At 36.4% G+C, this 13,951-nt stretch overlaps 1 protein-coding gene and 1 long non-coding RNA gene across 9 annotated transcripts in view; one reads left to right on the top strand and one right to left on the bottom strand.

The window, feature by feature from the left end:
• Window positions 1-13,951, bottom strand: part of sobpa (sine oculis binding protein homolog (Drosophila) a) — a 71,836-nt gene that overhangs the window by 13,664 nt on the left and 44,221 nt on the right. For 5 of the 8 annotated variants that reach the window (XR_015505394.1, NM_001098618.2, NM_001441450.1 and 2 more), the window contains 1 exon segment: window positions 11,208-11,291. Coding sequence is in view for 4 of the 5 variants with exons in the window: in NM_001098618.2 (NP_001092088.2) it covers window positions 11,208-11,291 (84 nt within the window). In the remaining variant the exon portion in view is untranslated. 8 annotated transcript variants of the gene reach the window in all.
• On the top strand, window positions 4,788-6,963 carry LOC147834239 (uncharacterized). The gene is made up of 3 exons (XR_015506198.1): window positions 4,788-5,351; window positions 5,408-5,629; window positions 5,846-6,963. It is a non-coding gene; the product is annotated as an uncharacterized LOC147834239 (long non-coding RNA).

Below are 13,951 nucleotides of genomic sequence, written 5' to 3'. Positions count from 1 at the left end.
GTTTAATATGGGTTGCTACTGAAATCTGCAGGAAGGTAGATCTCCAGGAACAGGGTTGGCCACCCCTGGTCTATTGCAATAGCTTCCCATATTTTTGTGCTTCATGATTTCTTTTTATTTACAATGTCGAATTGCCTTATACATAGCATTTATACATTTACATTTCAAATGTAACTTCACAGTTAAACAACTCACACAAAAAAGTTGACTCAACTTAAAATTGTAGGACAACCAGCTTCAGGACATTGTTAACCCTGTTTTCCTGGGATTCTCCCGTATTTAATTATTCTATCACCCTACAATACCATAAAGGTATTTTCCCATATTTCTCCCATATTTTTAATCTTGCTATAAAGGATGGCAATAAACATCAAAGAGCTGATCCTCCCTATGCACAACCCATACCGCCGAACCACCAGGGGGCACCCCATGCTCCTAAATGTGAATCTGTTTTGCGCTTTCATTTCCATTCATTCATTTTCTTGTTGGCTTAGTCTTTTTATTAATCCGGGGTCGCCACAGCGGAATGAACCGCCAACTTATCCAGCAAGTTTTTACACAGCGGATGCCCTTCCAGCCGCAACCCATCTCTGGGAAACACACAAACATTTACACACACACTCATACACTACGGACAATTTAGCCTACCCAATTCACCTGTACCACATGTCTTTGGACTGTGGGGGTAACCGGAGCACCCAGAGCAAACCCACGCGAACGCAGGGAGAACATGCAAACTTTACACAGAAATGCCAACTGAGCCGAGGCTCGAACCAGCGACCCAGCAACTTCTTGCTGTGAGGCGACAGCACTACCTACTGCACCACTGCCTCGCCCAGCTTTCATTTTATTAGGGCATAAAAACACTTTAAAATAAATATAAAAATGGCAGGATTCCCTTCTCTTCTATAACATTCACCATTGCAGTCAACAGTCAGTTTCTGTAGTGGTGCGTGACTGTCAGACGCGATCCATAGTGATAAATAGACATTGTTTCCCAAACGGATTTTGTAAACGAGATTTGCAGTGGAGCAAAAAGGGACACTAGGTTTTGGATGCATGTTTGAAATACACAATAATAATATTAATAATATTGAAACATGTTGATCCTGGTGGGTATTCTTTTAAATGAGTATAAAAATGTATGCATTTCTATAAAATTAATTTATAACACCTCTGTTATTTAATGTAATCAAACGAAAAATCTAAATGAGAGATTCATTCGCTGCTCTTTGATCAGAATGGGGGACGGGGGGTCTCTTAATGTTGACAGGTATGCATTTTGGGTTTACTCAACTTAAATTGAGTCAAGTGCAGTACTTGGGTTGAAAGTTGAGTCAACTCAAAAATACTCCACAGTAACTTGCCTTACAATTTTAGGTTGAGTCAACCTTTGTCTTTACAGTGAACGTGACACTTAGTAAATTTAAACTATATTAACAGTGCATCTGGAAAGTATTTATATCGCTTTACTTTTTTTTTTACATTTTTTATTTTACAGCCTTATTCCAAAATAGATTCAATTCATTTATTTCCTCAAAATTCTACACACAATACCCCATAATGACAATGTGATTTTTTTTTTTAATTGTTGCAAATTTATTAAAAATAAAAACCCTGAAAAATGATATGTCCATAAGTATTCACAGCCTTTGCCGTGAAGCTCTATATTGAGCTCAGGTACATTCTGTTTCCACTGATCATTCTTGAGATGTTTCAGCTGCCTAACTGGAGTTCACCTGTGATACATTTAGTTGATTGGACATGATTTGAAAAGGCATACACCTGTCTATATACTGTAATGTCCCAGGGTTGACAGTGCATGTCAAAGCACCAAGCATGAAGACAAATGAATTGTCTGTTGAATTTAAAGACAGGATTGTCTTAATGCACAAAGCAATTCTGCTGCTCTGAAAGTTCTAAAGTGCACAGTGGCCTCCATCATCTTTAAGTGGAAAATGTTTGGAGTCACCAGGACTCTTCCTAGAGCTGGCCGGCCACAGAAGGACAACCATCTGTGCAGCAATCCACCAATCAGGCCTGTATGGTAAAGTAGCCAGACGGAAGCAACTCCCGGCCTGGAATTTGCCAAAAAGCATCTGAAAGACTCTCAGACAATAAGAAATACAATTCTCTGGTCTGATGAGACTAAAGTCAAACTCTTTGGAGTGAATGCTAGGCATTATTATTGTTTGGAGAAATCCAGGCACCGCTCATCACCAGACTAATACTATCCCTACAGTGAAGCATGGTGGTGGCAGCATTATGCTGTGGGGATGTTTTTCAGCAGCAGGACCTGTAAGACTAGTCAAGATAGAGGAAAAGATGAATGCAGAAAAGACACATCCTGAATGAAAACCTGCTTCAGAGTGCTCTTGACCTCAAACGATTGGGGCGACAAATCATCTTCCAGCAGGACAATGACCCAAAACACACTGCCAAAATAACAATGGAGTGGCTTCACAACAACTCGTGAATGTCCTTGAGTGGCCCAGCCAGAGCCCAGACCTAAATCCTAATTAACATCTCTGGAGAGATCTGAAAATGGCTGTACACCGTCGCTTCCAATCCAACCTGATAGAGCTTGAGAGGTACTACGAAGAGAAATGGGCAAAAATTTCTAAAGACAGGTGTGCCAAGCTTGTGGCATCATATTCAAAAAGACTTGAGGCTGTAATTGCTGCCAAAAGTGCATCAACTTGAAAAATACATGATTAAAAATATTGGGAGTTGTTTTCAGTGTACATTACATTACAGATGACAGGAAGAGTAGTATTAAGTTGATTCTGAGTGCTAACATGTAGTATCTATAATTATTAAAAAAGTTTAACTAACGTAGAAAGGAGTCATGTTTAAGACTACAATACTACATTTTAAAGTGCTTTAGTTGAACATTTTACCCCAAAATGACATAGAAACCAGATTACACTTCTTAACCTCATGCCATAATTATAGTACATACACACTGAACACAATGAAAATCGAATCACTTCAAACTCTGTTGCTATATGTGTTGTCCAAATGTGAGTACTGTTTACTTATGCATTGGTAACCTTAAACCTTTGATTATCATGCCAGTGATGCTGTTCTGAATCTGAAACTGAATATGAATTGCCTCAGGCCTGCCTGAACACACTGCAGAGACACAGAATCCTCTTAAGACTGGTGAATTGACTGCTGAAGCCAGAGTTCCACTGAAGATAATGAAGGCATTTATCATCTGCCACTACTGTCAATGATGGACATTCATCACACGGATAAAGAGAGAGAGAGAGAGAGAGAGAGAGTGTTACAGGAGGGTTAAGAAAAAAACAGTCAGCCAGTAGACAAAACTCATCCGAAACATTATTTCAAACCATCTAAATGAATGTATATTAGTATTTTTAACTGTATTGTATCTTATGTTTTTAATAATCATATAATATTATCATATCATTTTTTTTATTTGTCTATGTATTTACAGAATTAAAAAAAACTATTTATGTATGTATTATATAATCACTACACCAACTGTTACTGTTTTATCCTAAAATGTTTATTGTTAAACATACAGTTTATTCTGATCCATTATTTTTATTGATATATATATATATATATATTGAATAATAAAATGATATATGAGTAATATAATATATTATTTATATTTTTACAGTACTTTCAAGACCTAAATTATTTGCTAGTTTTTTTTTTTTTTATTTAATTTCTGGTGAAAAAAAAAGAAAAAAAAACACAAGAAACATTTAATTTGGATAAATGAATTAACTATGACTAAATATTAAATGAAACTTCTATTTTAAAAGAAACAGACAAATCTTTTTCCCCCACAATCCTTTTTTTCCTTTCACAGCTCTGCTATATACAGTGAAGTTTATATTAAGTTACTATATATTAAGATTATATAGTTTATATTATAAAAACAATCTCTCTGAGAGTTATTTAGAAGTTTTTAAAGTTAATTTTGAAGTTTATTTTGTTTTAAGGATGCTTGCACTGAACAAAGAGGAATTGGTGGTGGAAAGTACAATTCCAAGTTAATACTAAGGTAGCATGTGGGGGTTACCATTTTTACACACTAAAGTTTTCAATTCTCGATGCGTTCATTTTTTAAGTTGAAATTAAATTAATTTTTTTAGTCATCTCAACTTACATCATTCATTCATTCATTTTCTTTTTGGCTTAGTACCTTTATTAATCGGGGTTGCGACAGCAGAATGAACCGCCAACTTATCCAGCACGTTTTACGCAGTGGATGCCCTTCCAGCTGCAACCCAACGCTGGGAAACACCCATACACACTCTTTCACAATTTAGCTTATTCAATTTACCTATTGCGCAGGTCTTTGGACTTGTAGGGGAAACTGGAGCACCCAGAGGAAACCCACTCGAACACAGGGACAACATGCAAACTCCACACAGAAATGTCAACTGAGCCAGTAGAGGCTGGAACCTTCTTGCTGTGAGGTGATCGTGCTACCCACTGCACCCCCATGACGCCTACATCAATCAAACTGAGTTAAAAAATGACGTTAAACTTTGCATAACTTAACAAATTTAGTGGAAGCATGATTCATTTATTAGAATACATTCAATCAACATAAAATATTTATTGTCTTGACTTTTTGTCATTGCATTATTTACAGTGCAGTGTTCATATTTTTAAGATATAAAATTAATTCATAAAAATATATACAGTGCTTAGAATTAATAGCCAACCTCTCAAATATACTATATCACAAAACATGTAGTTTTGCTGCAGCTCTTTCCCATAAATTATTTTTATGTTTCTTTAATGGTCAATCCTCCTGCATAACAAGTCTAATAAATTTTAGCACTGTTTTTTTTGTCATGGGTTTGTTCGTCTGGCCTGCACTGTGCCTCAGGGTTAGAGGCAAAAGAGGCTAGACCCTCTTTTGTATATTGTATATGAATTAATTCAGAATAAGTCAGATTTGACCCAGGTTACTGAAACACACAATTAAAACAAAACAATGACATTATCAAAATGCCACAACACCATCTTTTTATGTCACTTTCATTCATTCATTCATTTTCTTGTCGGCTTAGTCCCTTTATTAATCCAGGGTCGAACCGCCAACTTATCCAGCAAGTTTTTATGCAGCGCATGCCCTTCCAGCCGCAACCCATCTCTGGGAAACATCCACACACACATACACTACGGACAATTTAGCCTACCCAATTCACCTGTACTGCATGTCTTTGGACTGTGGGGGAAACCGGAGCACCCGGAGGAAACCCACGCGAAGACAGGGAGAACATGCAAACTCCACACAGAAACGCCAACTGAGCCGAGGTTCGAACCAGCGACCTTCTTGCTGTGAGGCGACAGTTGATGTTTTAAAAAAAGTTGATGTTTTAAGTCAGTTTAATGTAAAAAACTTACATTTAAGATGGCAAAAAAATGTAATGAAATTAAATCAATATTATTATTTCAAAAATCATTGTATTTATACACAGTATGTCAACCAAGTAATAGATTATTTACACATTTTTTAGTTTCTCAGTAGCGGAAGCTATCTTAAAATTTAGAGCCCAGTGAATAAGAGAATACAAGATGTTTTATTTTTTTTTTACAAATTATAAAAGAAAATCTCCACGATTGTGTTTATAAAGTCTCCACTTCACTTCCTAATCTGCAATTGCCTCTCTGGATATCACACTAACTGTACCCAAAAAAAAAAAAAAAATTACTTAGACTTTACAGACCTGAAACTTGCCTATAGCACTTATTCATTGTTGCTCTTATAGTTGTGTAAGTTGCTTCCTTGTCCTTGTGTAAGTTGCTTTGGATAAAAGCGTCTGCTAAATGACTAAATGTAAATGTAAAGACTTTCAGAAAAAGGAAAAGAATTGTGTGAGACTGATGACGGCAGCCAGAGGAGAGAATAACGTCAAATTTATATCCGTTGCATTAGGAACACCTCGCACAAGCAGTAATTTGTTTTTTGTAATTTTAAGCAAAGATGATATAACATGTTCATAAATACATATAAATGTTCATACTTAAAAAATAAAATGTCGAATTATTAAAAATTTTCAAGGATTTAAGGATGCTAATGATCGTTAAATGCATCCTAACAGGCTTGTGAAAAGGGTCCTGGTTCTATAAAAAAGTATGTGGTTTCCTCAAGATGATGTGGAAGAAAATCCATCTGACAGACGCCACTCATTCAGGAGTCAATGTTATTTTCTAATAAAGTCTTTGCTCTCTCTCTTTTTTTTTAAACACAGGAGCTGTGACTGTGCCAGTTAACATGCACAGACCAGCTCGAGGCGTGCCTGGATATTCTCAATTATAAATGATTTTCATATTTCCTAAGTTTAAAAAGCGAGACAGATGGAGAGCACTTAACGAGTCACGGCTCTCTAAGAGAAATTTTACTGCACATTACCCTAATGGACTTCTGTCTCTCTCTCACTCTTTCTCTTAATCTTTCACTCTGCTTTATTTTGCTCTCTCTCTCTCTCTTTCTAACATGGCTGAGAGGTAATTACTGTCATTATTTCTGCTGTGGCCGTTAAGCCGATGTCCGTGACCATGCTGCGAGTAGCTGGACGCTCTTTTACTGTAATTACCTGCTAACGTATGGCTGCCAACTCCCCATTTCACAGGAAGTTTGTGTGTTAATGCTTTTGCTTTCCCTCTGACCTGAGAATGTGTCTATTCTTGACCAGCCATATGCTAATTTCACACACAATCGCACACACACACTGAGAAGTTTGTTTTTGTGAATTTGGGGATATTCCATAAGCGTAATGGTTTTTAGGATAGATAGTAAAAGGTTTCTTTAATATACAGGCTGTATTTTCTATCACCCTACACACAACTTTTTTTTTTTTAAATTAATAAATTGGGGCATTGCCATTGTCCTCATAAGTCATCTTTTCCTTGTAATACCCATGTCAACAAGCACGAACACACACACACACACACACACCTGCTCACACATTCAGATATTCCATTTGTCCATTCATGTGGAATAACAGAAACATTTAATGCAGATCGACAATGTGTAAACAAAAGCATGGAAAATGAAATGTCTGTACAGCTATTAATGTAGATAAGCTCATATCCTCATAAGTTTGTCTTTTGTTAACAGTGCAGGTGTGATTTGACCAGTCTTATATCAATTGATTTGTCTTACGTTAAGATAAGTGATCATTTATCATTGTAGCAAATCTTTTTACACTCTAAAATAGTAATTAGTATAAAACAGAAAGGAATTTGAATATATATATATATATATATATATATATATATATATATATATATATATATATATATATATATATATATATATACATACATATACTGTTGAAGTCAGAATTATTAGCCCCCCTGAATTATTAGCCCCCTGTTTATTTTTTCCCCTGTTTTCTGTTTAACAGAGAGAATATTTTTTTCTACACATTTCTAAACATAATAGTTTTAATAACTCATCTCTAATAGCTGTTTATTTTATCTTTGCCAAGATGACAGTAAATAATATTTGAGTAGATATTTTTAAGACACTTCTATACAGCTTAAAGTGACATTTAAAGGTTTAACTAGGTTAATTAGGTTAATTAGGCAGGTTAGGGTAATTAGGCAAGTTATTGTATAACAATGGTTCAGTAGACAATCGAAAAAAAATATATATACAGTAGCTTAAAGGGGCTAATAATTTTGACCTTAAAATTTTTTAACAAAAACTGCTTTTATTCCAGCTGAAATAAAACAAATAATATTTTCTCCAGAAGAAAAAAAATATTATCAGACCTCTTGTAAAAATGTGCTTGTGCTGTTAAACATATATTGGGAAAATTAAAAAAAAAAAAAAAAATTCAAAAAAAGGGGGGGGGGAATAATAATTCTGACTTCAACTGTATAAATATTATTCTGAAAAAAGTTGTTTTATTTCGGCTAGAATAAAAGCAGTTTTAATATTCTTTTTTATTTGTGGCATTACTAAATCACTGACATTTGAAATCAAATCATGAAATTATACATTTTATTAATACTGTCAACTGTCAGAAAAGTTAATGTATGTATATATATATATATATATATATATATATATATATATATATATATATATATATATATAAATAATAGATCAGAGATTTGGCCCATGGTAACTTTTGATTTGGCTCGCCATCCCATCTGAGAAGATAGGGAGAATGATGAGGATGATTTTGAGACTGTCAAATTAAATTTAATGTAACCGTTTATTTGATGGTTAAAATCTAACAATCACGTGTGCAGAGTTACTGAAGTTTGTCCTGCGCGCTTGCGGTTCTTTTTTAGTTACTTCTTTGGTTTGGTGCGTTAATCTGATTGTTACTATTATTCAAAAGAAGGTAATGATTCGCACTCAATTGCTTCATACTGTTTTTATTCTTACTTTTTCTTACATTTTACGGGTGATAACAGACAAACAGACGTTTCGGCACAAAGCCTTCCTCAGCCTTTCTGAGACACACTGAGGAAGGCTTTGTGCCGAAACGTCTGTTTGTCTGTTATCACCCGTAAAATGTAAGAAAAAGTAAGAATAAAAACAGTATGAAGCAATTGAGTGCGAATCATTACCTTCTTTTGAATAAAATCTAACAATGAAATGAAGTGTTGTATTTAAAGAGCCCATATTATGGGTTTTTGAAAATTCCCCTCCATGTAGTGTGTAACACAGCTCTAAGTGAAGTGAAGTATCCAGCTAAGGCTTAAATCTGTAAGAATACAGTGTTTAAAACTGTTGATTCATCTATAAAAGAGTCGATTCATAGTGCTTCAAACGAGTCGCCTTGATACCGACTCATTAGGTGTTTCGCCATGACGTACGAACGAAACAAAGTTTTTCACGTGCACGCGCAAACCCGGGAGATTTCAAACCTGAGGCCCCGCCCTCTGACGCAGTAACCCAGACACACACACACACACACACCCACAAACACACGCACACAAACATGCCGGTCGATTGAAGTCACATTGCAGATGGATATATTGAGTCTCTACCCAAAGATGAAACCTCAGCATTATAGCCAAGCAGTTGGAAACTACTGGAAACTTCTGGAAGCTACATGCTACAAAGAATACTTCATCTGCGTTTGTTAAAGGAAGGATCAGTAACTTACTGATGGACATCAGGATGGGTTTCTTCCATTTCTCAAGTGTAAGTACGTGCGGTTAAAGTTGTTGCCTCGTTGACTCTAGCTTGCAAATGTATTTAGTTGTGATTTGTTACTTGTAACCGCGTGTACTGTATCAGGTTAACTGGATATTTTATCTTATCGCGTGCAAAGTCACGTTAAAAACGCGACGCGTGCTGTTTGTTTATGGAGCTCCGTGCTAGAGTTCTGCTCCCGCGATTTATTCGGAAATTTATTCCCGCGCCGCAGAAATCTGGCGCGGGGACAGCCGCGGGAATAAATTTCCGAATAAATCGCGGGAGCGGTCGGTAACGGGTTTAATTTGGGACGGGAGCGGGCTGTCTAGCAATATCACGGATATTGCTATGCGAATTAGAAAGAGAGAGTCTGCGTGGTGCTTGTGTGTGTGTTAGTGCGCACGCGCGCGTATGAGAGAGAGTGAGAGAGAGAGAGAGAGAGAGAGAGAGAGAGAGAGAGAGAGAGAGCGAGCGAACGAACGAACGACAGCTTGGCTGTCTGGACTGTATACTGGGTGATTTTTGGTTGTGTTCTCCGCTCTAGCGGGACCGGGCGCGGCGGGCAGAAAACGGAGCGGGTTCTCAGGCTAAAACCTGGCGGGTGCGGGCGGAAGCGGGAGCGTTGTCATCCGGAGGTGTGTGTGTGTTTTTGTGTGTGTGTGGTATGGCCAGTACACGACTGTCTCCTTCGTTCGGTTATCCGTGGCACTATCCACTCGCCATAGTGTGGCAGCTAAAATCCACGTCTGCACTATCGAGCGTGTATGAACTGTGATTACTTTTTAAATTGCTGATTAGCTATTGGCCATTTCCCTCTCTGACTGAAGGCAGTCGACCAATCGCGACAGACTGTCATCGGTCCAATCAGCGCAGATTAGCTCCGCGCTAAGGAGGGGTTTGGGAACAAATGAATCACTGGACGATTCATACAGGAGTCGCTGGGATAATTAGGTAAAAATAAATGCAGATTATAAGACCATGAAAGTGTTTTTTGACCTTGCATGCATATTAGACTGTTGTTGGAGACCCTTACAACCAGGATATGACCCTATTTCATGTATAATATGGGCTCTTTAAATGGTGTAAATGAATCATATTATGTTTAAATGTGCATATACTGTCACCTGGCAGCACTGACACTTTGGTGAGCAAATCAAGTCAAAGGCAGATTCTGCTTGACTACTGTATTAAACTTCACTGTGTTATACATGTAATAATGTTTTTATTGCAATAAGTTATCATTTAAAGAGTTATACTGCATTAGTAAATACAAATTAAAGTTTAAAGATTTATGTGTTTTATAAATGTGATTATGTTTTTATTGCAATAAGTTTATTGCAATAAGTTTAAAATGTTATACTGCAATGGTAAATACAAATTTAAATGTAAAGATTTAATGTTTATTTTTAAATATTCTGAAATAAATTAGGAAATTATCCATAGCAAATTTATTGTAATATAGTTTGGTATATTTAACTGGCCCATGGCTCCCAATGATATTTAATTTTGGCCCTTCATAAGAAAAAGTTTGTCCACCCCTGATATAAATCATTTTGTAGATATTAGAGTTGATCTTTTACGACAACTGTTAGTTAATTGTTTTTAGACTTTTGTTAATTGTTTTCAGTGTTTTCAAGCTTGAACTGAAGTCACTTTAAATACAAGCACACTAAAAAGATTATTTAGAGGCTCAAAATAATCAAATTATTAAATGATTTTAAATCAATCATGAGGTTTTCATGATATTAATTAAATAAATGTTGTTAGTTTATTGTATGTTTATATTATTTTATAAGTTATTGAATTGTTTTTTAAACTCAACTGTCAATTGTTAAATGCCATGAAATCTTTTTAGGGGTTACTAGCCAGGATTGTAATATTAGTGCATGCCTAATAAAATCATATCATATTTCAGAATTAAGATTTCAGACATGGATGAAAATCACATCTTCTGTAAAACAAAATCAAAACAGAAATGATCTTAATCAGTGTGCATATGCTGTTTCTACATCTCAGATTTTGGGGTGTTAAATGGTTTATATCTTACAAGCACATCGCTGTTTGTCTTGAGCACAAGTCTGGGCGTGTCTTTGGACAAGCTGTGGGTCGGAACACCCTCCTCCTCTCTGGCCTAAAGGAAAAACATAATGGCCAAAACTGAAAATAAACACACACATAACAGATGTAGAAAGCAAAGGAGGAATGAGGTGAATGAAGGAATGGACTGAGAGGATAAAAACAACATGTGCTGACCTGAATAGACATATATATGTATGGAGAGAGAGAGGAAAAAAGAGACATTCTGTGTCTGTGTTTGTTCAAAATCTATAATCCAAGGTTTTAGGTATAGTCGTATTTTAGCATGAGTCAATTTTCAATTATATTGACCTTAAATCTCTTTAGAAAAATGAAGACATATTTTAAAGTAAACGAAGGGAAAGCGGTGTTAAAAAATGTATTAAATGACACTGCAAACTGACCCTAAAATAAAAACTACACTGTTTACTGAGTGTTTCCATCGTGGTTTATTCTCTGTGATTATCTGAAATCCACTGCTGACAAACACCTCGCACATGATAACACTGAAGCGCGTCGCTCTGCGCAAACACACACTTGTGTCATCTTCAGTCTTTATTTTTCTGTGGTAGTGTCTGTGACCCCTCTGGACTTCAGCCATCTCATTTACATATAGCACTAATGAGGCGACACACACACACGCACACACACAAATGGCATATCCGCAGTCTTAATGACTTGAGGCATGATGGTATTCTAAGAAATAATCACACACACCATTCATTTACACCGAGGCCTCTTTCATACACACAGATAAAGCTTCATGCAGACACACAAGCTCAATGAGACCGATGGCTTATTAAGTGACCAGAAACTGTGTAGTTGGAGAATGTGAGTGAGTGTGTGTATGTGTGTCTGTGTAGCAGCTCTGTGCCTCTGTATTGTAAAACATGCTCCAAATTGCTGCATTGTGTGTGTGCTTGCGTGCGTGCTATGCCACCTGGGCTTTAGCATTTCAACCACATTTCTGCCTGCCACCATCTGGGCATCACACAACTTTACCCAGGTGTGTGTGTTTTTGTGACTGTCTGTGTGTGTTTGTTTGAGGTTTGCCAGGTACAATGTAGTTCTCCAAGGACCAGAATTGGGAACCCATATGAGGCACATTGCAGAAAGCCCACACACACACACACATACTTGTAATGTAATTTATACAGTAAAAAACAAAACAAACAACAACACTTATTATATGTGCCTACCTCTAAACCCAACCCTCACAGGAAACATGTGTCAAATTTTTAATTTCTAAAAACCTCATGCTTTTAAAGCTTTTTGAATTACAGGGACATGTACCTACAACTACCTTATAGAGTACAACTAAATCATTAATCAATCAATCAATCAATCAATCAATCAATCAATCAATCAATCAATCGATCTATCTATCTATCTATCTATCTATCTATCTATCTATCTATCTAGCTGTCTGTCTATTGATCCACCTAGCATTCTGCCCACCCATCCTTCCATCCATCCATCCATCCATCCATCCATCCATCCATCCATCCATCCATCCATCCATCCTTTTAACATATTTTCAAATAAAGCACTATTTTCCTCTTAACTGTCACTTCATGGGTAACAGATGGAAAGTATCAACACTGTAAAAAGCAATTAGCTGCCTTTACTGTTAATAAATGAGTAAAGTTGCCTTAAAATTATTAAGTAAATCAACAATAATTCAACTTAAAATTGTCAAATGACAACACATTTACTCACTATTTTTACCTTTCATTTTACTCATCTGACCATTCATCCATTTTCTGTCAATCCATCTATCCCAGTATCTGCCTACTTGTGCATATGGCTGTCTATCATTGTTAATCCATTCATCCATCCATCCATCTGAATATCCATCAGTCCGCCTGAGTCAATCTAAATATACAACCATCCATTCATCTATCCACCCATCCAAGTCAATCTATTTAATTATCCAACCAACCAACCAACCATCCATTTATTCAAGTCAGTCTAATTATTCATCCACCCACCCACCTGCAGTTCATCCATCCATCAATCAATCCATCCTTTCTTTCATCCATCCGAGTCAGTCTAATTAGCCATCCATTCATCCATCCATCCATCCATCCATCCATCCACCCACCAACCCACTCGCAGTTCATCCCTCCATCAATCCATTTATCCATTCTTCTATCCATCCATCCATTTGACTAATTATTCATCCATCCATCCATTCATTAATCTATCCACCCACCCACAGTTCATTTGTCCATCTTAGTCAGTCTATCTAATTATAGAAAGCAGTTCATCAATCCATCAATCCAGCCATCCAAGTCTAATTATTCATCCATTCATCCATCTGAGTCAGTCAAATTATTCATCCATCCATCCATCCATCCCCCACCAGCAGTTCATCCATCCATCAATCAATCCATCTATCAATCCATCTATCTATCTATCTATCTATCTATCTATCTATCTATCTATCTATCTATCTATCTATCTATCTATCTATCTATCTATCTATCTATCTATCTATCTATCTATCTATCTATCTATCTATCTATCTATCTATCCATCATACATCTATCCATCGAAGTCAAACTAATTATCCATCCATCTATCCAATTCAATCTAATTATTCGTACACCCACCCACTCTCAGTTTATCCATCCATCAACCCATCTATCCTTCCATCCATCCATCCATTCGTGTCAATCTAATTATCAATCCATCCACCACCCGTAGATCATC

This window comes from Danio rerio, chromosome 13 (genome assembly GCF_052040795.2).
Source record: "Danio rerio strain M-AB ecotype USA chromosome 13, GRCz13ab, whole genome shotgun sequence".
Classification (NCBI taxonomy): domain Eukaryota; kingdom Metazoa; phylum Chordata; class Actinopteri; order Cypriniformes; family Danionidae; genus Danio; species Danio rerio.
Note: the sequence above shows the minus strand (reverse complement) of the source record. Positions and strands in the feature narration are given on the sequence as shown.